Raw genomic sequence first — 25482 nt, forward strand, 5'->3', positions numbered from 1 at the left:
ACATCTTCTTTAACAGATTAGCACCTACAGTTTATGAATTTCACCAACAGATGGCCCTGACACATACAAGTCCCACCTCCAAAACGTTTGGAATTTTAATCAGGATGTTCTTTGCACAAGTGGCTTCTTCCCCAGCCAGCATAAATAGCTGAGGCCCAAGGCATTTCAGTGAGGTTCAGATGATTTGGCTGTTGCAGACATAAGCTTCATCACCCCCACCCCGACTCTCCTCAAATTCCCCTTATCTCACTCTCAGTGAATTCCAAGTAGCAAGGAAAGAGGTTGGAATAAACTCTTCATTATAAAGAGAACCAGATACTGTGGCTGGGAAGGATCTAGGAGGAAGGTGGCTCCCTGTCCTATGCTGGTGAGAATGAGTACTGCCACCTCGGCCTCTATCAACCACAAGGTGTCTCCCAGCTACTTTCAATTACATTCCTATTAGACACCTATTTTTTTTTTCTATTGTAGGCCTTGGTAATCTCTGCTGAATACAGTTGAATTTTAAATATGTGCAAAGTGTTGTGCCTGGGCTAAGCGAACATCAGCTGGTTCACTAACCATATATATATATGCATTTCAGTGAGACTCAGATGATTTGGCTGTTGCAGACATAAGCTTCATCACCTCCATCCCGACTCTCCTCAAACTCCCCATATATATATATATATTATTAAATATATATTATATATATTTATATATAATATATATTATATATATTATATATATTATAAATATTATATATAAATATAAATATTATATTTATATAATATTATATATATTATATATATAATGTGTATGTGTTTATTTGCAATGAATGTACCACTTCCATGCTAGTGCCCACACAGAAGCCCTAAGAGTGTAGGTTCAGTGAGACATGCCATCTCAAAAATTTTGGATTTTTGAACTCTTAAACACACACACACACACACACATGCACACTCACACACACATGCACACTCACACACACAAATGTAAGATTTTTTTTTAAATCCCAGGTGTGGGATATGAGGCTGCAGCAGCTGACTAGGATTTGCCTCATTCCCTGCTTGGGGGTGGCAGAGGTGGGGAAGGAGACAGGATTTGTCAGCTGCAGATAGTTTCTGCAATTGTGTGACATTTGGAATTTTGAGGACTTGAGGGCATAGAAATGCTAGGGCCCTGAGTGTTGGTGGTTGGTTGGTTGGTGGTGGTGGTGGTGATAGTGGTTATGGTGGTTATGGTTATTGTTGATGGTGTTACTGGGCTGTTGGTTGCTGTTAGTCATAGTTTGTTAAGTAGTCATGCACAAAGAAGACACAGCAAGAAGAAATTAGACAGTCAAAATCAAACTCGCATCATGGAATTCAATGCCCCTACTCAGCAGAAAGTAGTCTAAGGGTGACATCGCCCCTTTCCAACCCCTGATTTTATTCAGAGATCTCTTTTTCTTTCCTCTTTAATCTTTCTTTTATGTAGTGTTAGAGGATTGAACAGGCAGAAGAAAAGGGACGGAGAAGGATAGAAGAAAGAACCCACAATGTAGCAAATGCCAGCCATGTAAGAGGGCATCAGATTCCCAGGGTCTGAGTTATAGATGGCTGTGAGCTACAATCCAAGTTCTGGAAATCAAACCCATATCCTCTAGAATAACAATCAGTGCTCTTAACCTTTGGATCATCTCTCCAGTCCTGTGACCATATATAATTCTTAAAGGTTAGATAGTGTTCTAGACCCTGCAAATAAAAAGATGCATCTCATGCGCAGTGTTAGTGCTCCAGGGTATGTTCAAGCAGAGAAGGAGGTGAACTGCTAGGGAAACCTTCTAGTACACAAGACTCACAATGAGACACCAGAGGAATGATCAGCTGCTTTTGAAGCCTTCATAGAAGAGATAATATGGGATATGGATTCCCAAACAATGATTGTTACAACCGGAGAATCAGGAAGAATAAGTCCACAGCATGTTGACATGGCCACAAGAACTATTTTTACTACTTTTTATACATGCAGCAGGATTAGATGATAGATAACATCCACCAGGGATGGGGTCAGGAGATCTGTGAAGCCCAGAGAAGTGCTGGCTTCTAGGTCTAGGAATGCATCTCTGAAGAAAGAATTATACACATAACATGAAGAATTTGTCTTATATGAGGGCAGCTCCCCTACTCCCTCTCCACCCTCCAAGGTAGAGGTGGTTTTCCAAAATGGTATTTCTATGCTTTGTTTGCAAGACAAGAGACAGAGAACTCTTGGGGTTGGTCATTTCCATGTGTTGTTCTTTCATCAGGCAGCTTTCAAAGTTTTTATGTTCCTCATATTATATCACAGATCTACAGCATAAGCCTTACTTGAGAATTGCTGATCTTGCAAATTCCTGACTCCATCCCAGACCTGCTCAGTCAGACCATTATAGACAGACCATTATAGTGTCCATTACAGACAGTCTTTAGTACTATTTTCATTAATTCTTGATCAGTGAATTGCTCAAATAAACACTGTGCCTCTTATAGCAACACTTCCACTTCCACTAGCCTCAACTTTCTGATCTGACCCTTAAAGCTAACCTCAGCTTTTATGTGATAGTCTCCTCTGTGCTACTGAACTCCTCTGAGTCTGATATTAAGTTCACTACTGTACCCTTTCCTAACAATTGACCTTTCTCATCCCCATTTACTGGATCTTTAATGGGAGGGAGGGAGCAGCAATATATGTGACCTTGACACAGTACAGACTTGTAAAGAGCAGAGAGATGTGCAGAGACTGCAGTATGGTGCTGTGGCCCTTCAGAGAAAATCCACATTGGCAGTTGTCCATGACTGCTGTACCTTTCATTCTGAGCAAAGAAGTGTGGATGGTTATACACTGATTCATAAAGGCCATGGAAGGGATACTTAGTACCTCCTGTGCACTTAACCCAGATTATGAAAACTGACTAAACCAGCTCTATAAAGTATATAAAAAGTGTGGATTTTTAGTGCCTTTGTCTTCTTTCATTGTCTCAAGCTCTTCAGGGCTATCTATGTAAAATCACCACCACTAGGGCCCCTTCTATCACTAATTATTCCTTGTCCCAACACATAGTTGTGTTTGCCCATCAAAAAGGCCTATAGATACAGCTTCATTATATGAAGATATTTAGGGAATATATTTCTATACAATTGTAATATGTACTGACGTGGCTTACTTGAAACCCTAATCTCAGAGATTAGGGTTAACTAAGCTCTAGTTGACCAATAAGTTGCCATGAAGTCTCTTTCACCAAACATCTCTTTAGGAAGTAAATTCTAGATCCAGCAATGACCTCTGCATCAGAATTATGTTCAATGTCTTCCTCAGTTCACTTCCAGAGTACCTAAATGCCTTGAAAAATATAATCCTTGAACAAGTTCCTGTCTTTTATTTCAATGGGGAATAATGCCTTTAGTGTCTATGTGTTCATGTGTGTATATGTGTATGCATATATATGGCAGAGGTCAGATCAGGGCTTCTTCCCAGTCACTCTCCACCTTATATTTTTAAGACATAATCTCTCAGTGAAGCAGAAACAACCAGTTTGGGTAAACTGGTTGGCCAACAACTTCCATGGAGTCTCTTGTCTCTGTTTCCCAACTCAAGGATTACAGGCATGTGCTACTTGCACTCTTTGTTATTATTGTTGCTATTTTTCCTTGATGCTTGTTGACCAATCTCAGGCCCTCAGGCTTCTTTATCAACTGAGCCATTTCCTAAGCCCCAGATGGGATGACTTGGTGTGTTTTTTTAAGTTTACTTTGACTTAGGCATTTCCTTGACCGGGCCTATGGAACATAGGGACATATGGGACATAGTCTTTGTATCTGCCCCCATGTCACTCTATGCCTCAAAGCACCATGAAATTGTGTCTCCCACTTGCTTCAGGAAAGACAATCGTGAATTTGGGTTCACTCAGGATGAGTTCCATCCTTTCTTCCTGTCACTGTAGTTGAGTGCTATCACAGCCAACTTAAGCCAACACAAACATGTATGACATTAGCTTGAAAAATGGTCTCCTGTGCAAAAAGATCCAGTCAAGCAGATTGCAAAGACATACTGGTATAACCAGGCAATATGGTGCTTTGTGTAGGAAACCAAGGTCCCATGCTTGGATGAGTCTGTTGCTGTGCTGTTAGCAAGGAGGTTTGGGTGAGGCATGCACACTTTAAGCGATGGGATATTGGTGACTGGTGTGTCTGGATGTGTTGTTGACTTGCAATCAAATTGAGTGTTCATTTGAAATACCTCCTTGCCAAGAAATATCAGTCCTTGCTCTTATTGAGGAGTCCTGTATGAGTTCATTTCAGAATATCACGATGTCATCAAAACATGGAATTTTCCATGACTTCAAATCCATCCTCTTCTACAAAATGTACGATTTCAATTTTGGTTTCATTCCAAGGAGGTTTCTGCAAAACAAAGCATGTTCCTTACATGTCTTTTAGAGAAGAGTTTTCATCTTTGATTTTTTTTTCTTTTTCTTTTTTCTTTTCTTTTTTTTCCAGTTGGGTTTAAGTAACTTTTAAAGAACAGTAGTATGTTTAGAAAGTAGGAAATGTCAAGAGGAAAGAAGAAACTGTATCTATAAGCTTATCTCCCAAATATACCCTGCATTTCCTTGGCCCTTTTTGAAACATAAACCTTTCTTTTACAACCGTGATGACGTAACAGACACACAGCTTTATCTTTATAAAATGTATTGTTGTTGTTGTGGATCTTTTGCCATTGAGGTATACCCCTAGTGTAGATAGGTATATAGATTTTTTTCGTTATAACATCATATAATATTTTAAGCATATTTTGTATTTAGGGGGTTGTGGTGTTCTTCTTTGGGTGTTAACCCCCAAACCTTGTACATATTAGGTAGGTATTCTGCTCCCACAACACACACCAATTGGATGTGATCATTTTTAATATTTCCAAAATATTCCACTCACCAATTACAATAATATAAATTTGAGGCTAAAGATGTAGGTTAGTTAATATAATGCTGGTCTAGAATATACAAAGCTCTGGGTTAGATTTCCAGCACTGCAGAAACCCAGTCATCCCAGTACTTAGAAAATAGAGGCAGGAGGATGAGAAACTCAAGATAATACTCAGCCATACATCCAATTTGAGGTCAATCTGAACTATATGCGACCCTGTCCCAAAAAATAAAAAGATTCTAATAAATTGTTTATCTAATTTTGGATGTGACACATAAAGCTAATGCTAATTACAAATTATGTTAAAATATCACTAAAATATCTTTTCCTCATGTACTCATCCAGAACATTTTAACATCATTCCACCCCACAAAAAGTGTTATATATTGGGAATAATCTGAAAAATACAACATAAATGGATCTGAACCACATATACTTTATATTACACAGTGGGCATAATATGGGGGAAGAAATCTCTCAAGTTACCATTGCAGAAGGTCAGCTAGAAACTCATCACTAATAAATTTAAAAATTCAGAGTAAGATCTAAAAAAAATGGTAACTTTCTCTTGAATATTGTAAAATATTGTCTACGCTGAAGTCTGAAGAAACAAAACCTCTCTTAGCAACAGCTCCGGGAGAGCCGTTGTCGTCTAAGGTCTATGATTTAGAGCATTCCTACCAAGTTTGGAGGTGCCAGTCGCAGGGACCCCTAAACACACTGTTTTGTATCTTTGGCTCCAGACAAGTGTTCTTGTTACTATCCCTTAGACTAGGCAGTGTAATAGCCACCCCCACAGCATTTGCATTGGGCTTATTTCAAGTAATTTTAAGAGGATTTACAGAGTGTGGCAGAATGTGGAGAGTCTAAGCAAATGCAGCACAATTTTCCATCAGGGATTTGAATACTACAGCTTTTGACATCTATAAACACTCTTGAACCATGTCCTATTCTCACCATTAAAGATCACCTCTGAAAACTGTCAGGTATCTCCTGGGGGTTATGGTGCCAATGGCAGGAATGGACCTTCTTTTTCTTGGATCAGGGTCCCTGAGAGTGGAATGCAATGGATGGCTGCTGCCTTTTGGTGGAGAGGCTGGAACACAACACGGCAGCATGGAGTCCAGCAGTGGTCGGCTCTCTATTTGCTCACACTCTGTCTTAGGTTGAAATTTTAGACTATAATACTGGTAACACATATAATATTACTTTTTTTCAGTCCCTAATTATCTGTTCATGTTTGCCTCTCCCTTTCCTTTCGTGTAAAACTCTGCAATGGGTGCGCAGACTAAGTTACCCTCAGAACGCAGGCAATGTTGGTATTACTCCTATGAATATTCTGAAACCAGCTTGTCTACTCCAAGTCATTATTCTATACACATGAATTGATTTTTATTATCAACAATCCAGAAACCCAGAAACTAAAGCTCTTAAACCAGTTTCATTCACCAGTCGCAGCATATTAACAGAATCTTTCCAACGGTGTGGCTATTACACTGCCTAGTCTAAGGAATAGTAACAAGAACACTTGTCTGTATCAGCCTTCAAATGTCCCATGGAGAAAACAGGACAAATGGTTTAAGTGTCACTTTTGACTCCAGTCTGCTTTCCTCTGGGACAACAAAGAGGAAGGAACAGTGCTCACTTAAATGAAGAGAGGTATATCTACACATGGCTTGCTCCTTTCCAAAGAGCCAGCATGGGTGGGTTGTTCCCTCAGTGAAGAATACAAGGATCAAACATGGGGTACACAACTCTCTGGTAAGTATCAATTCTTACTTCAGCAGCTTAGTAACCTACTGTCTGTAAGTCATTCCAAACTCAAACTACAAAGGACTCTAAAGAATCCTTGTGGTTTGCTGAAATTAACCATTTGGTGACTTTTTCATCAACCTCTGTCTTCCTCTATAACTAGCCATGAGATGCTTCATCCACATTGGTTGAGGAAACATCTAAGTCTATGAGGAAAGTTCTTGGATCTAAGTCAGAAGTTAGCAAATGAAGCACAACCTGGCTTATTCTCTCTCTTGTGAATAAAGTTGTATAACACAGCCATGCTTGTTCATTAGTACATTTGCCATAGACACACCTTAAGTGTTTATTATGTCTTTATCAGAAGAGTTTGCTGTCCTCTATCTCAATAGCCAAACTACTAAAAGATAAGGTCAACTGAGTGCAATATAACAGAAATACACAAAATCTTGAAATGTTGCTGACAGAAACTATAGACCTTAATATACGGACATGCTGACAATATGATTAGAATGTTGCTTCCCCACACCCCCAATTAACCACAAAAGTTCACATTCACCAGAGACTTCCAGTTTCCTGCCTTTGATCCTAAAATTCAAAGACAGTCAAGTGGATCAGTCATTCTAAGGTCAGCTTGGTCTACATAGAGAGTCCTAGTTGGGTCAGCACTACATAGTTATATTGTGTCTTAGAAGAAAAAAAATCCAGCTGCCTATATTCCTTCCATCCCCTCTCATCACTCTTTCCCCCTTTATAGAAAATGGCAGATGGGCTCTAAAATATATGCAATAATTCAAAAGATTTAACCAAAATGTCTTGGGGGAGGGGGTTGGTTACTTTTGGAGACCTCAGCCTACATGGTATCAATTTTACAACAAAGCTATAGTCCTTATAACATTGTTTTGTTGAGATCTCATCCTTGCCTCTTATGTATAGGAAAGGAGCTTAAGATTCCTGTTCTCGGATGTAGATCTCTCCTGAGAGACACAGCCAGAATACAGCAAATACATAGGTGAATGGCATCATTAAACAACTGAACTGAGACCAGGACCCCCGTTGAAGGAATCTTAGAAAGGACTGAAAGATCTTGAAGGGGCTTGAGACCCCATGTGAACAATAATGCCAACCAACCAGAGCGCCTAGGGACTAAGCCACTACCCAAAGACTATACATGGACTGACCCTGGGCTCCAACCTCATAGGTAGCAATGAATAGCCTAGTAAGAGCACCAGTGGAAGGGGAAGCCCTTGGTCCTGCCAAGACTGAACCCCCCCAGTGAACATGATTATTGGGGGGAGGGCAGTAAAGGGGGGAAGATGGGGAGGGTTACATACAGAAGGGAGGAGGAGAGGTTAGGGGGATGTTGGCCCAGAAACCCGGAAAGGGAGTAACAATCGAAATGTAAATAAGAAATACCCAAGTTAATAAAGATGGGGGAAAAAAAGATTCCTGTTCTTAGAGGAATTACCAGAGATCGGTTAAAAGATGGTACATATGAAGTAGAAATTCAGGTTTAAATGGCAAAAAGCCCTTCTCATTGAATAAGACTTTCCCAAAATGTAGAGACAATAATAACATCTATAGCTAATTTTAAACATACACACACACACACACACACACACACACACACACGAGACATGCATACATACATATATATATACATACATATAGGTATTAGCTGGTACACACACACACACACACACACACACACACACATATATATATATATACATACAGAGGAATCTTGATAACCTGATACTCATCCTGGGCACTTAGGATGTCACCTCTTTGTGTCTTTTAATATTACCTCATATTCAGTCACCACAGGGAGATCTTTGATGCTACTCTTTGGCGCCGGAACTGGTGGAAACAACCTTGTCCATAGGTGATACCTGACAATAGGGAAGGCACTGGGTGAGCAGAAACAATCCACTCGCCTAAATTTCTACTCAAACATTGAGCAAACTAGTTCCATTTGTAGCTGTGTTATAAATTTAGTGTCTCTGTTGGTTAAGATTTCTAAATATCTTCATCATTGAAGAACTTGGGATACTGTCAGGCTGGGCTGTGGCTTCTGAGATCTTCAGGGTAGAAGAAGTTAGAACTGATTCACGCTGGTGCTTGTTGCCAGTCCTGACTTCTGAAGATGGCAGCATCTTTCTCTAGCCTCCTCAGTCACTGCTCATTCTAGTTTTCTTCCTTTAGCTGGGATAGTTTCACAGTTCCCTCTTTAATTTCCCTTTCCTCTGAACTGCTCCCTATTACCCACACTCAGCATCTAAATATTGGTAACAAGTAGTGCTGTTTAATATGGCAGTTACATCCTACGTTCTTAGGCTAAACCAGAACTTTATCTGAGTGATGGATGGAAAGAGAGGGGTAGGTGTGTGTGTGGGGGGGGGGGGATCGGAAGTAGCCATTTGCAGGCCACAAAGTGAGATGTGAGATCTATGCAGCCTTTAGAGAATTTGCATTTGATCCAAGGACAGTCACCTCATTGGACCGAGAACTTGAAACCCAAGGCAGAGTCAGCTCCTGACCACAGAGGTCCATCTGGAAAAGCAGTGTAGTGACTTCAGACTTGGTTGGACAAGCCTTATATAGGCTTGTCAAAAGACTAATGGAAAGGAAAGCTGTGAGAGAAAAGAACACAGTGGCCAAAACTTCTATAGAAATTAAAATAATGAGCAGATTCGAGGAGTATGTGGTGGCTGGTCTAGCTGCTTGTTTGCCTTGTTTTGTTTTTGTCTCCTCTCTCCTGGTAAAGGCATCCTAAAACAGCATGATGCTAGTTTCACCTGATAACCAGGAGCCCTGAGTAAGCGCTGCACAGCAGACTGGAAATGCAGCCCTGGCGTGGAAAGAATACCTACACTCTGCAGATGAGTGAGAAGATTAACAAGATGAAGCAGATGGCTGTTGGGAGCACGATGAGATGCCATTCTACCAAGGGCTTCTTTTTCTTTCCTGGTGTGAGGGAGAGGAGAGAGAAAGCAAAGTCAAAGTCAGGGAAGATAAATAAAATTAAAACAATGGGGTGTCAGAGGGTTTGGGTTTGGATTGACGGCACTGGGTGGTGCTTGGCAACTGAGCACTGAGCCTCGGATGTCTCATCTGCCGAAGGAGCTCACACCCATCTCACAGGGTTCTTAGAAGTGGAAAGGAAACCATGCACAAAGGGTTTTTCAATGATTACTTATTTAATCAGCCAGTGTCTTGGAGCCTACCCCTACCCTGTGCTACCTGGGTACTGGTGCTTAGAGCTTCAGATGACAAGTAGGGTGTTAGGTGCAAAAGCTACAAAAGCATATGGCTACTCACTAGCCTCATTAGAGTACAGTGAAATCTATTTCTATAGGGACATCTACCTGCTTGGTAATGAAACTTATGGAGGAAGTATGAGAAAATATCCGTAGTGACGGAAGTATTAGAATCTACGGTAAACACTGTATGGCTGTAATTATCCTCAACGCCCCTCTTACTCTTATTTCCCATTTCACAGAATAGGGAGTAAGAAACTGCCATTGTCAGCACAGGAAGTGTTTTGCATGCATCCCTATTCTCTATACAGGAGATTCTTCTAAGACCTCTGAGACTGTGAGAAGGATGGTGGGATGGGGCAAGAGAGGTGCTTGTTGGTTTAATTTCAAGAATGCAGTCCTGAAAACTCAAGGGTCCCTGACTAATGATGCTAGTAGAAGTAGGGTTCATTTGTGCTACTTTGCTAGACTCACTTTCAGAGACCAAAAAGCAAGTCCTAAGTTATAGCCAGTTCTCTTTCCTAGGGAGAGAGATGACTCAGTCATCCATCCATTCATTTAGCAAGTATCTGTTAGGCTCTTGTCAGGTACACAGGTTACTGTGACTCGGTGATAAAAATAATGCATTTGGCACTTCCATTCCTCCAGCTTGAACTCCATCAAGGGAAATATGCAGAAAGCAAATAGTGATTTGACAATAGCTGTACTAGGTAAGTACTGTGGCAAGGTTCAAACCATGTTACTCCAGCATAAAAAGCAATAATAAACAAACCTGAGTTTGCTATGACATCTATAAAACAAGAAATGCATGTAAATGAGGGTTGTTGAGCACTTGTGAATATCCTAAGGCTTTCAAAAAAAATCTTCAAGTCATTCAAAGCCCACAAACTGTTCAATTATCACAGGAGAGAGATGTCTGGATTTAATGCTGGCGGTTCTTGCCTCTCCTCATCTCCCTGTTTCTTCTCCACTTTTCCAAAGCTTTAATCTCTTCCTTTCTGCCTTCAAATATTCATAGAATCCTTTATCTTGACTAAGCTATGACCCTGCTCAGCCATTTTCAGTAGCTATCATCAAATACTGTCTTCTCAAACTGCCGTGTCTGGTTTCTTGAATAAGATTCAGGCTTTTGTATCTGTGGAATCCATTCCCCTTAACTAGGCTTCCTGGTCTGGCCTCAGTGGGAGAAGATCCACCTAACCCTGCAGACATTTGATGTACCCCAGTAAGGATACCCAGGGGAGTCCCCATCATCTCAGAGGAGATGGGGAATGGGGAGGGGAAAGATGTGAGGTGGGTAGTGATCAGGATATAAAATGAATAAATAAATAATGGAAAAAATGATTCAAGCTTCTGTATTTTCATACCTCAGAAATTCCTTTAAAAGTCTCTGGAAATGTCTTTCTAGATGGCTCAGCAGTTAAGAGCACCGACTACTCTTCCAGAAGTCCTGAGTTCAAGTCCCAGCAACCACATAGTGGCTCACAAGCATCTGGAATGGACTCTGAGTTCCTATTCTGGTGTGCCTGTAGAATCTACAGTGTACTCATATACATTAAATAAATTATTGTTTTTTAAAAAAAGAAAAACCCAAAAGACCCATTGTTTGATTTCTGTCCTAACTGTATGCTCTCTGATCTCCTAAATTTCTTCTTTTTCTTTAAAATGAGTTTTGTGGCAAGGTCTCATGTACTCCTAGACTGGCCTCAAACCCAATGTGTAGTGAACGATGAACTTGAATTTCTGATCTTCTTGCCTCCACTTCCTGAGTGCTCTACCACATCTCCTTTATGTCCTGCTGGGGATTAAATCCATTGCATACCAGACAAGTGAGACATATCCCCTCCCCATCCTTTTAAAAATGTTATTAGCATGTATCAATTGCTCAAAAAGTCATAGGATCCTTTGTGCCCTTTCATATATGTACACATATATGCCACACCACTGCCATCTCCATTTGGAATTCGAACTGTCCACCGTTTACTTAAGCAAAACCATGGCTCTTTACTGAAAGGATCCCATTCTTCTATGGCACTTCCTTCTTTTAAAATTGCAGCTGGTTCCCTTTCAGTGCCTCCCTTGGCCATTTCTTATCGCAGTCTGTTCTTTGAGCACTGACAAGCGTGTTTGTCACACCTTCACATTTTAATTCCATGAAACCCCCAAAGTCTTTCTTTTTCCTGACACTGCCCTGACTTGTAGCTCTAGTCTTAGACTATAAATTCCCCACATCCCCAACTCACTTGTGTATTTTGCGAACCTGAGAATAGTCGCAACCAAGTTTGTGTTCTTCATTTCATCAAACCTATTGTCAGCCAGGCCTGAGGCTGCACAGCTGTAATCTCAGACTCTGAATGCTAAGGTAGAAGGAGGACAAGTTAGAGACACCCCTTCCCCCAGGGCTATAAGAAGTAAGAACCTGTCTGAAAACAACAAAAGAAGCGAAAGCAGTCAGTAATTACTTCCTTCACCAGCTTCTCCATTTCAGTCTCTGTCCTTTCAAGACCCAAACTGTATCCTTGGGGACTCAGATTATTTCCAATTTCTATAGCTCCTGTTCCTTATTCACACCCTCAGCATGCCTGATTCCTATGAATAATCATAAATGTAAGGCTTTATGCTTCTGACTCCTGCATCTGTCCTTCCTTAGTCTAGAGACCTGGGTTCCAGACCCAGCTTGCAGTGAAGCTGGACATTTTGGTAGTCTCACCACAAACCAAGTTATAACACAGGATCCTGCAAATCTGCCACAATCCTGACATCTTTCTTTTTCTGCTAATATCTATTCTACCCAGGCTACCATCACTTCCTTACGTGTCCTTTAAACAAGACTAACTTTACAAAAGCAGCATATTTTTACCGGTAATAATTTGGAAGTTACAAAGTACAAAAATATAAAAGTCGTCACTCATGAGGATTAACTAAAAACTTACTCTGTGCCCATATTTTATGAGTACATTTTTAAGTGGCCAGACACAGTGTACACCATTAATTTAATCCCAGAGGTCCCTAGGAAGATAGAAAAATGGAAACAGAAAAAGGGAGCGAAGTCAACGGGGACACACAACTGTCATTCAGGGCAACAAGAACAAAGCCCAGGATTAACCAATGACTGCATCCGTAAATCTAATGTATGGTTCCCAGTCCAATTCTCTCCCTCTGTAAAACTGAGGGTGTGCTATGTCTGCTGCTTCACTTCCTATATTCTGGCATTTCTTCTTTACAGAGTGTATCCCAGGAGTTCTTCACGTGTCATATACTAGTGTTTAATTACTTAATTATTCTAGGTGTGTCTTTGTTATCAGGGAGCAACCCCTGGACATCATCACTTCTGTGGCTGAGTCTACTTTTACCTCACTAAAGTTTGTTTTGTGTCTCATGTGTATTTTTGAAGCCTCTTTACTCAACAGTATTTGAGCAATGTGCTCTCTTGCACTGAATTTACCCGTCAATGTCTGTTTGCTTTGAGTCGAGGTTCACAATGCTTATACCCTTGAGCATGAGTTCTACTCTTCACATGGTCATATGGGGAGGGAGCCTGGAGAGGCTAGGCTCCGGAAGTAAATTAAAGGTGTACACTGTGTCTGGCCACTCAAATGACGCCTTCCAAACACTGGCCAAGACTATGTTGAGGTTGGCCGCTCTGCAAACGTCCTGTGTCCTTGACATTCCCAGCTATAGCACTGACGCACTTTATTAAAATCCTGAGCTAAAGCTAGAGAGACGGTTCAGCAATTAAACACTTAGACTGCTTTTGCAGAGCTCTGGAGTTTGTGTCCTAGTCCCCACATGCGGATGCATAGTATCATCTTATGGCTCTGACTTCAACTGCTCTGAGCCCTTCTGGTCTCTGAAGGTATCACACACACGTACATAAACATATACTCAAACATAGCTACATTACTTAGGAAAAATCTTTAAAATATCAAGGTTTTTTTTTATAATGTTATTGTGTCTGTTATATGCAGGCATTTGCATACCCTGGAATAGTGAAATGTGCCTATCACCCCAGCATTTGAGAGATAGAAACAGGAAGATAAAAGCAAGTCACAGGCCAGACTGATCAACATAGCAAGTTACAGACTAGTCAGGACTGCACGGTTGTTGTTACTGTTGTTGTTGTTGTTGTTGTTGTTGTTGTTGTTGTTGTTGTTATTTACTCCTCCTGAAAAGGCATTGAAAATCATTAACTATATTGTTTATTTGTTCATAAGTATGTTACTAAGACACACAGCAAAACTTTGAGTCCTATGAAAAGAACAAAAAGTAACTATTATCGTGGTCAAACACTCAGTCATTTGTGGCTCAAATTGTACAATATCCACTAGCCTGATATGCCAAGTCCTGATAACAGTACCGTTATCCTCTGACCATGATTACAAAAATCTTTTCAACTGGCATAGTCCCCTTACCTCTTATGTAGATAAGTGAAGATTCTCAATGAGCGAGCAAAAATCATGGAGGGGAGGGCAACTTGTTTTAGTTTATCCAACTAAAAAAGTTCTCACTACATGGAAATGACTGTGTTTATTCACAGCCAGTGTTTACAAGGAGTTAACCTAGCCTGTCCAGGCTCTCCTCCCATATGACCACATGAGGAGTAGAACTCATGCTCAAGGACCCAAGCACTGTGAGCCTTGCCTCAAAGAAAACATACATTGATAGGCAAATTTAGTGCAAGAGATCATGTTCACATACTGTGGAGTAAAAATGACTTGTAAATTACTATCGATCCAGTGATTAAAATTTTATTTCTACTTTTCTTCACCATTTATTTATTTTATAATAGAAGGTTGTAGGCACCAAGGTACTCGTGTGTAGATCAAAAGACAACACAAGGTACATGTGTGCACATCAAAGGACAACATGTGGGAGTGGATTCTGTCTGTTCACGACGTGGGGTTCAGAGATTGAACCAGGTCATTATGCTTGACAGCAAGAACCTATACCTGCTTACCAGTTGTTTTATAAATGAGAGAGAGAGAGAGAGAGAGAGAGAGAGAGAGAGAGAGAGAGAGAGTTAATGAGTATATAAAAAGATGAATCCAAGCAGGAACCTTCTCTTCTTTGGCTGAATAAGGAACAGAGAGCAGATCTTACCAATGGCATACACACACACACACACACACACACACACACACACACACACACACACACACACGGAGTCAAAGTTATTAAGAGTGTCAGTCCACTAAAAGTTGAGTGATATCTTTAGATGTCCTGGGATACGTGACCTTAGAGCTTTCTTTTCTAATCTCCTGGGCAAGGCTCTAAACTCAATCCTGAGGCTGGGGTTGGGAGGTAAGAATAAAAGAAAAAATAAAAGGAGAAATTTCTAGTTAACTTGAATCATTTGTCTGACTTAAAGGGCATTTTTTACATGCTATTAACCATGAAGCTGCAGGTGTTTCTTAAGAAATGGTTGGGTATTCTCCGTTGATTATACAGACAGTTTTTGAGAAGGGAAGTGTCATAGTCTACATATGGAAAAGCCCCAGCCCCTCCACCTCATGTCTGGGTGTCTTGAAGACCTTACTAACTCAGTGGATTTAGAAACCTCATTCATGTGGTTCTGTATGGAGGGGGGATGGTGACAACAGAGGTCAGGAACTCTCTACGTGATGATAAGCTAGCTGTCTTTGGCTGCCCTGAAAGCTCCATACCTTGGTATTGCAGTCTCTCTGGCTCTAGAATTCTGTGATCTATTATTTGGGACTGACAGCTCTAAAGAGTGGATTTGATTCAGAGACCTGTGCAGTCTTGGTCCATGCAAGTTTGTACTTTCATTGCTCCAGTATTGATTTTTGAATCTGACTCCAATTCAACAATAGGTCTCAAGTAAAAGGACTAATTAGCAAATTGATGGAGCCCCTCAAATAAAGCAGCCCTGCTGTGTTTTGAAAGCAGCAGGTGATGGGAAAAGTTTAAATGGCATCAACAGGGTTGAATAATTCAGATGGCGTCAATATGTTAGCCTATGATCCAGGGTTTAACTAGCTTCCTGTGGCTTTCCTTTGGTTGGAGGGAAAAGCTGTGGTGTCTCACACAAAAGGTTCCCAATTTCAACAAAAGTCAAAAGTCACCTTGTGTGACTGAGCTTTCTGTCACAGCTTTTAGGTGGACTCTGAGAGATCTACTGGTTTAAGGAGGCAAGGGGTGGGGACAAGGGGTAGAGGCATAAAATGATGACCCACTGAAACATGCACATAGCTTTGGTGTTCTGGTGAAATTGGGCTCAGGCGAAGGACAGTGAGGCAAAGCCATGGAGACTGCACTGTGTACATGAATGGCTTGGCAAGCTCCTAACTTAGAGGATGCAGGCGGTTTTCATAACTCCCATCAGACCCAGACTGGATGGATCAGAATAGGGAAAGTTTTCTCCTTCTCTGCAGGCTTCTCACAAAGAACCAGTGCCTTTCAGAGCTCCCACAAACCCAGATTTCTTCCTGTGAGCTACCGTGGAGCCATTTTTCTGTGGATCTGCTGAAGTAACTGCAGGCTGGCTGCAGAGGGTGCTGGTACCCAGTAGACACAGGAGGGAGAGGCTTAAGTCGAGTTCTGTCGCTTGGGGCCAAGGTGTCCTTCCTTGAGCGGTGTATTTGTTTCACTGTGTATTGCTTTGAGGCTGGGGCAGGAGGGAATGAGTTAATACCTACAAATTGCTTAGCATCTCTGCAAGCTGACAGTAGCTGATCAGTCTGTGTTTGTGGTAATTATGGTGGAGATTAATGCACTGTGTCAGAGTGAAAGCGTTGAGTTAATTTCCCTAGATCCTCAAGGGGACAAAAGCACAATTGCAGTGTTGTCTGAATCCTCAGGTCAAGAGACACAAATACCAGGTATTCTGGGTATAAAGGAAGAAGGGAGTCAGAGATCATGGTTAATCCCACACCTCCATACTTCAAGGATATGAGTTGAGATGAACATTACAGTGGGCTGTCGAGGTGGCTTATTCCTACAAATCTGAAAACCTGGGTTCAGAACCCACACAAAAGTCTAAGACAAAAGTACAGGCATTTTGAATCCTGGCAAAATCCTGCCCAAAGATGGGAAGGTGAGCTAGGAGGATCTGTAGAAGCCTGAGCGTGAGCTAGCCTGATCTGAGCAACTGCACAAAGACAAATGCTAGAGTCAAGATGCAAACATTGTCCTGTGACTTCCACAGTGGACTGAGGAGCATGCACCCCCACACTCATACACTTAGGAATGTTGACTTTCGAACCCTGGACAGGAGGCTAGGATGCCTGTTTAACATATCAAGTGGAACTGACTTCCAGGTTCTCCCAGCATCCCTCAGTCCCTACCAGTTACAAGGTATGGCTGGCACACACCACCCTCTATCCTGAGCTTTCCAGCCAAGGACTGGGCTTCCTCTCCCTCAGAGGCTCTTCTCTATATAATCCAGACATTTTGCAAACTCCCTCTCTCTCCCACTCTCATTTCCTTCTCTGTGCATGCATGTACTCTCTCTTTCTCTACTCCACTCCACTGTCTCCCCATCTGCATCTCAATTTCCCAGAGTTCCTCCTATGAGATAAGGGTACCCGCTCCGCCCCCACGCACACACACAAACCCAGAGCTGCCTCCAATAAACCTGCCTTGATACTCTCAATTTAGCTTGAATTGACTTGTTTCGATGTCGGAGAAAACCTATTAATGAACACACACACACACACACACGAGAACTGGCATATCACACACAGAGAGGCACAGAATAAGTGACATGCACAACATGCTGTATTTAGACAAAAACTGCTTGCCGAGTTCAATGTAAATATCTCAATTGCTTGGCCTACATGGAGCTTGAGCAGACTAAGAACTAGCAAAAACTCACCTCTCGGTAGCAGTCTACAGCCCTGGCAAGGTCTATCTCCTTGCCTCAGTTTCTCTGGCTGGAACACAATAACAACTGGGACTAGAACATCAGTCAGCATTAATAGGTAATCTTGCTGCTGGGTATTCTTTGTCTAGTAAGAAAATGATTTTTAGACAGATATCCCAGATACTGTTAAACTTGCTTTGCACAGGACCAAGGTCAGGGATAGAGTCCTTCTTTGGCCTAAATTATTATGCTTGGAAGACTGATTGGTATGGCCACCAAGAGAAGTGGCTACACCTGAAATTAAAATAAAATAAAATAAAATAAAATAAAATAAAATAAAATTGTTGGCGTTAGGGAACAGAGCCTGAAAGCTTATTGCAACCTTCCTTCAAGATGGTAGAACAGCCCACAGAGCCGAGGTGAGCTGGCCTGAGGCTTGTCGTAGGTCAAGATCCAGCCAACCTTGAAACCACAGAAGCCTGAGTCAAAGAAGCAGTTTGATTCAACTACTATGTCTGCCCAGCTGAAATCCCCCACTTGCAAAGAAAAGTGGCAGCTGTGACAGTTGCCTAAGTGGGGCTTTCCTTGTTGCTGAGGGGTCACCTGGTTTTCTTTCCAAGCATTTTTCCCCTGTCTTGACCCAGGGCCTCCCTTCTCTCACCTCTTAACACTGTAAATGGACAGAATTCTTTTCGAAGCCCAGAGAAATTGAAACTGCCCCTTTCCTCCTACCTGTTTCTCTTTCCTCTTCCTTATTCTGGTTTGTACCTTGTCTCACAATGGTTTAAGAGTTTAAGAAGAAAGGGGAGAGAGCAGAGAAGAGAGACAGAGAGGGGCACACAGACAGACAGATGAAGAGAGGGGCAAACAGACAGACAGATGAAGAGAGGGCTGCCAGAAATCTAGAGGCGCAGAGGAAAGAAGGGGCCAAAGCTGGAGCCTTTGATAGACTGTGGACCACGAAAGAAGTACATTCAGTGATCTTCAAGATAACCCCGTCTCCTCCCAGCTCGTGCATCTACAAGCTTCGGGTAGAGGTAAATTGCCTTGCGTTTCTATCGTGAACACCAAGTCAAGGAAGTCAAAGAATAAAAGCCCTCCTTCCACCCAGCACAAATGCCTATGTGCCACTGTTGCAGTCATTATTTGATCTCAGTTGGGATATTTCTACCCTGCCTTTGATCATTCAGTTCCTAGATAAAAGAGGGCAGATATGTACCCTCTAAGTTATTAGTATATACTACCCTTTCAATAGTCACATGATATGACTTGCCATGGTTTTGTTTTTGTTTTTTGTTTTTTTTGTTGTTGTTGTTGTTTTGGTTTTTTTTTTTTTTTTTTTTTTGCCTGGGCCACTCTTATTCCAACTGGCCAGCCCTCCTCATGGCCATCGTTCACAATCCCTTTTCCCATGGCATCTTCTCATCTCTCCCTCATTTTGCACCCCACCCCACCCTATGTTTCTATGTAACCACATAACTCAAAAACTTGCCTATCTCTAGTCTCTCCAGTATTTGGTTGTAGCCATTTTTATTAAACCAATAGATTTAAATTAAGAAACAATGTTTGCACAACAAAATCTGGTAAACATGAGATTTCAGTCCCAGAACTTTGGGTGTATAATTTAGCAAATTTAGCATGATAATACCTCACCTCAACATGCCATATTGATTTTTGCTTAGCTCTGACACCCACCCCAGGACACATATTCCCCTGCACACATATCACACACACACACACACACACACACACACACACACACACACACACCCTCGCTCATATCATAGCAGGAAAGTGAAGGCCAAAATCTCCTATGAGCAGCATGTCTTTTTTGCCGAAGGACTTGTCCCAGTAGATAGCAGCAGTCACGCTGTAAATGGTGACCACGCTGCTGACTGAGCGATGAGAAAGCTGGGGTGACTGAGTCTTGTTCTGCTCCCAGGTTAAGTGCCACTTATCTTAAGCCTAAAGAAAGCTTTTTAGAAGAACACATTTTTCACTTATTTCTAATAATACCAGGTCCTGAGTGGCAGATACAGTCTTCACTGAGAGTGGAGCAAACTCACTGTTCACATAAAGCTATGGTTCTCAACATTTGTAATGCTATGACATTTTAATATAGTTTCTCATAATGTGGGTAACCCTCAACCATAAATTTTTCACTACACTTCATAATTGTAATTTTGCTACTACTAGGAAATGTAATGTAAATATCTGATATGCTAAAGAGCTAATTTGCGACCTGGGAGGGGGGGGTCATGACCCATAGGTTGAGAACCACTGTTGAGTCCAGTCTAACCTCTTAACAAGAAACAGGTCCGATCCTAACAAGGGGTACAGCTACAAATAAACACAGTCAACATTCTTATTTCTCAGGAGGGGGGGGGCAAGATGCAGCCTAGAAACATTTATTTCTAGAATTAAATTATTTTACACTTATTGACGGAATGTCCCAGAGTAGAGGAGAAAAGAAGGCATGAGAAACAGCAAAGCTTCAGGGACCGGGGTCCAGAACATGGAAGTTTTCAGGAAACAGGAGATGGCGGAGATGACAACAGAATAGGAGAAGCTGGAACTTCAAGACTGGGAAGGAGAAAAACATTTGAAATAGGGAAGTCCAGCTCTTAAAGCAGAAGTTAGCTGATCGAGAACAGTTGATAACGAGCACTGATAAAAACAAAACGGTCACTATCATAGAAGGAGGAGGAGGGGGGAGGAGGAGGAGGGAGGAGGAGGAGGAGGGGGGAGGAGGAAATACATGCTCTGAAAATCTCAGAGCAACAGGGTAGATTCAAGGAAAATCTCAAGCAGATAGAGAGAGGTTCTTTGCTGTTCCCTTTATCTATCCCCCATGCCTATTGGACTGATAAAGGACCTTGCCACTAGAGCAGAAAAAGTCACCTCCCCTACCTAAGCTCCCTACACCATCAATCCACATTCTTCTGTGTCTCATTCTTTATGAAACAACCTTGGGCTATAATGGGTTAATTAGTTAATTTAAACTATTCTAATTTGCTAATTGGTTCATATGTCACTTATTTGGGGAAATTACCCATTAATAGCTACTTCTTGCCTATTTGACAATGACTGAGTCATTTAATATCTCCAGGCTTTCATTTTCTTTCCTTAATTAAAATAATGGGGGTGAACATTATCTCAAAGGAATGGGTGATATTCCTGTTGGACCCGATAGTGAAAATCCAGGAGAGTTCCCAGGGGCCATTTGTAAGGCAATGTAGAAAAGAAGGAAGGGAGTTTGAAGAAAATGAACTTAACAACAAAACTGCCTGATAGACTGCAAGCTGGGCGTAATTGGTAGTACATTCTCCAGGGATAAGGAAGAGCCATGCAAAATATCCCTGAGGGGCTTGGACTTCCTATTATGTTTATTAATCATCTTGATGAAAACGGAGAATCTGCATTGATTAAATTCACTAATGATCCCAAACTGAGCACAGGAGTAAATTCCAGAAAGGATGGATTTATAAGGTAAGCACTAATATTAATCAGGTCTTCAACGTGAACTAGGTGGCAATGAATGAAATAGGATTTGCAGTAGCAAATAACAATGAGGTGCACCTGGGGCGGGAGCGGATATAAGAAGCCAGGTCCAAGGGGCTGGGTTATTTAGCTCAGTGGTAGAGCGCTTACCTAGGAAGCGCAAGGCCCTGGGTTCGGTCCCCAGCTCCGAAAAAAAGAACCAAAAAAAAAAAAAAGGAAGCCAGGTCCAAGCTAGGACGCTGTTATTTAGGAAATGGTAATAGAGCAGGAGAGTGGAAAGTGAAGTTAAAGACAAATATAAGGTAAACTCTTGAGATGTCTCACACAGTCTTACAGTCCTTTGGTGGTGAATGTTGGAGAGTGGAGTGACAAGAGTGGCAGCCAGAGAAGCAACCAGGAAACAGTCACCTTTACAGGTAAGGAAACTGATGCCCAGAAAGGTTAGCTGTCAGGTACTAGGTCAGAGTAGTAGAACCCAGACTGGCATGGTACTTCACTCAGTCCCAGACATGTGGTGGCAGAGACCATCACCGCCACTTACAACCTGAGTATATTCTCAGAATTCTTCTCCAAATTGTACTGTGTTCTCTAACTTGGTTCATTGAACCACAATTGGCAGAGCCTTGGCTAAAATCCAGATCTGACTTTTGTCTACTTCTGCTTCCTCAGCCTATAGTATCAATAGTCAACATTGATTAGAACTTCAAAACTCAAGCAGACAAAAAACACAGTTAACTTCTTACCCAAGACTCTGATCTTGGTCTCTACCATATTTATCTGAGGTCTTTTGGTCGATATTAATATTTTTCTATATTTGTTTATGTTGCAATGTTGGGACAACAATGAGAAACATCAGTAGTTTCAGACCAATGACATCTGTGCTCTTGAGAAACAACATAAACAACATAAACCATAAACCAACGTAAACTCTCTGTAGAGTGCCAATAACCAAAGCTTCTGGCACATGATTGGACAACAGTAATTATCTGGTTAAAAATGCCTGAGACTGATGAGTCTTGTTTCAATCTTGGGACACTAAGTGAGTTTTATTTGTGCAAAGAAGCATTTTTGAGAGAGGCCCTCTATGTGCCTTGTCAGGTTCCTTTAGTTGGGTGTCAACCTGAGGAGAGAGGGAGGAAGAGGAAGACTCACCTCAGCAAAATTATGAAGTAGGTGAGTCCGTATAACTTTCAGTTCCCTACATCTTCCTTTCAGTTCCTCTCCCCAGGAAACTCATGGTGCTGCTCTGAGCCCATGTCCCCATCCCCCACTGTTATCAGAGCCATGGCACAGCACAAGGCAGTTTGGGTTGGGTACTGGTTCAATCGGGCCAACATTCTCCTGTAGGAGTTCAGGGCAGCATGATCAGCCTTCATGCAGACCTAGATCTGTGCTCCACGTCTTGATCCCTTCCACTATTCTTGTCTCCCTGGAAATGTACTTGATAACCACCAGCTCTGACTCAGACCACACAGAGCATAGATCAGACCCCAGAATTTCCCATGGATCAACACCCTTTAGCCCAAGTGAATGACTTACTACTTTAGTAGATAATTTTAGCATGTGCCTGAAAGAATTGTTTCCTTAAGTATCCTACCTAAATTGCTCTTGGATATCCCATAGGTTTTGTGAGAGGGGATAGAACCAGCCTTAACCAAAAAGTTCTCTATGCCAGTCTAATTTCCTAAGTACTTTTCAACATGTAGGGACGTATCACACCATGACAGAGTGCTAAGAGACTGGGCCCTAGGATGAGTTAACCTGGAGTTCACCCCATCCCTGATGCTTACAGAGGTAAACAAATGATCTAAGCTTTCCAAATATACATCTTTATCTGAAGAATGAGTTTCTTGATAGACTTAGCTAAGATAATACATGAATATCATCTACGATGCTATCCTGCAAATGTCTACTTGTACCGGTAACTTTCTTTATCCAAGAAATACACCCCCTCATCCACAGTTGCTACCCATTCGCTGTTATTTGTCATGAATGGCACCCAGTCAATTTGATCATAAATAACAATAGGTGGAAAACCAACACAGATGATCAAGAGAGGCCTCAATTCCTAGACCTATATAGTGTCTGATAAGCTAAAGTTTCAGGGATGGGTCCCAGCTTCTCGGACCTTAAAATTATTCAATTTCAAATTCTTTTCAAAGGGAAACAAATGTATGAACTCACACCCGAGTATAGAAACATTGCAGTGATGGGGACTGAATTAGTTCTTTCGAAAGGCTAGAGATGAGGAGCAAAAGAGGATGGGTGTGTTTTCAAAAGAAAAAGGGAACCATTGTACGATGGACTGCTTGGCATCTTGATTGAGCTGTGACACGCATGCTAAGAATGCATAAGACCCACGATACACAAATAATGACACATTACACCCACACGCTCCAAGGAGGACGGGGGGGGGGGGGGTCAGTGCCAATTTTGTAGTTTTGAAATTATACCAGAGATTTTGCAAGATGTTACCATAGGGAGAAAAACTAGATTAAAAAGAAGACTGGACCTCCATTTCTTACCACAGCTTATGACTCTGCAAGTCTCTGAAAATAGAAAAATCTGCTCTAAATAATTAGGGGTTGGGAAGATGCCTTAGCATGCTCGAGTGTGTCTTGTACAAGCAAAAGAGGCTCAGTTCAAATTCCTCACACCCATGTGAAACCCTGGGTGTGGCTGCCTGAGGACCTATCAGTACAACGCTGTTGTGGGCAGAGGGTGGAGGACTTCTGGGGTTTACTAGATACCTGCTTAGCTCAAGGTTTAACAAGAGACCGTGTCTTCAAGGGACCAAAGCAGAGAATGATAGAACAGGATAACCATGTTTCCTTTTGTCTTCCGTGAGCACACAGAGTACTTAAACCTGCACACACATATACACATATGCATAATGCATTCATTCATGCATGCACACAGAGACACACAGTACGGATAGAAGCACAACCAGAAACATCTAAATAAAAGCAAGAATTGCACAAAATAAAATAGGCCCGGCAAGGGTTTGTGCTAGGGTGAAAAGCAGGACAACCAGGTTCCTAGGACATCCGTGCAGACACAGTAGGTGGATGGAAGATTAGGCAGAGTCAAGCCATTTCAAGACCCGAGTGAACATGTACATTTTCTGAGATTATCTGTTGCCACTGCTTTTAAATACACAGCGGGGACTCACCCACATAAATCGGTTGACTCCACTCGCCCCAGCTTCCTGACATCCTGCAAGGTGAGCTCACAGCTGCTCTCACTTGAATGGAATATGTAGAAACATCATCAATTTTTGAGATGAACTTATTGGTGACCAGGTTTTCCATCTAAATGGGAAAAATAACATTATCTTAATGCCTAGTCATGTAACTTATGTGAAATACCAGCTTGAGAGGTCACGTGTGGGTAGTCTGACTCATTATTTAGCAAGTAATCTAAAATCAATAGGGCATAGTCATGAGTTTATTCAACAGAGTTCCCAGTTGGCAGAGTTGGCAGTTACCCCATGGGAGAAAGTGATCTTGTAACTAAAATAAATAAAACAAAAATAAATAAATAAATAAATAAAATGGTCAGTTGATGCTGTGTGGACAAATTAATGTTTCACATGGAAAAACTGGTCAGTTTCAACAACATACATAATCTCTGTTACCTTGCCCTACCACATTGGTAAGTCATAAGCCTAAAAGGCATGTAGTTTATACCTATCCTGCTCTGCCCAATGGCCGCATTCTGTGAGGGCTTTCCTGGTCTATCCCTTCAACTGTCCTAGTAGCTCATATCCCTGTGTACACATGGTCCCCCTCTCCCCTACATTCAACTTTCACACTGCTAGCAAAATTACCCTTCTGGGGGTTGGGAATTTAGCTCAGTGGTAGAGCGCTTGCCTACCAAGCGCAAGGCCCTGGGTTCAGTCCTCAGCTCCGAAGAATAGAAAAAAGAAAAAAGAAAAAAAAATTACCCTTCTGTCCTGTAAATACTACACTTGTCTATCATGAAAAATCCATGCGTGCTGCCCATTGTCCATGACTGGAGTTTTAATGTAGGAACTGTTTGGCTTTTAATATAAACCCCACAGAGCCACTCTAAATCCCTATGTAAGGTACATGGTTATAAGACTATTGTTCACCTTGTGTTCAGGCCAGTTCAGTCCCTACCACTTGGCTGAAGAAAGCATGCCTCGCGTGCCTCTGGGTTATTCCTTTCCTCACACCCCTACCAGGCGGCGTAATGTGGTTGT

The 25482-nt window shown here is 41.7% G+C and overlaps 1 protein-coding gene across 6 annotated transcripts in view; it reads right to left on the reverse strand.

Annotated features, from left to right (window-relative positions):
• Window positions 1-1833: 1833 nt before the first annotated feature.
• Il5ra (interleukin 5 receptor subunit alpha) overlaps window positions 1834-25482 on the reverse strand; it is a 38334-nt gene continuing 14685 nt past the window's right edge. For 2 of the 6 annotated variants that reach the window (XM_087655521.1, XM_087655520.1), the window contains exons 11-14: window positions 24430-24568; window positions 9548-9641; window positions 8482-8566; window positions 1838-4403 (exon numbers count right to left, since the gene is read on the reverse strand). In XM_087655521.1, the coding sequence (XP_087511647.1) occupies window positions 4317-4403; window positions 8482-8566; window positions 9548-9641; window positions 24430-24568 (405 nt within the window). In that variant the 3' untranslated portion in view covers window positions 1838-4316. 6 annotated transcript variants of the gene reach the window in all.

This window comes from Rattus norvegicus, chromosome 4 (assembly GCF_021556685.1).
Source record: "Rattus norvegicus strain SHRSP/BbbUtx chromosome 4, alternate assembly SHRSP_T2T, whole genome shotgun sequence".
Lineage (NCBI taxonomy): Eukaryota > Metazoa > Chordata > Mammalia > Rodentia > Muridae > Rattus > Rattus norvegicus.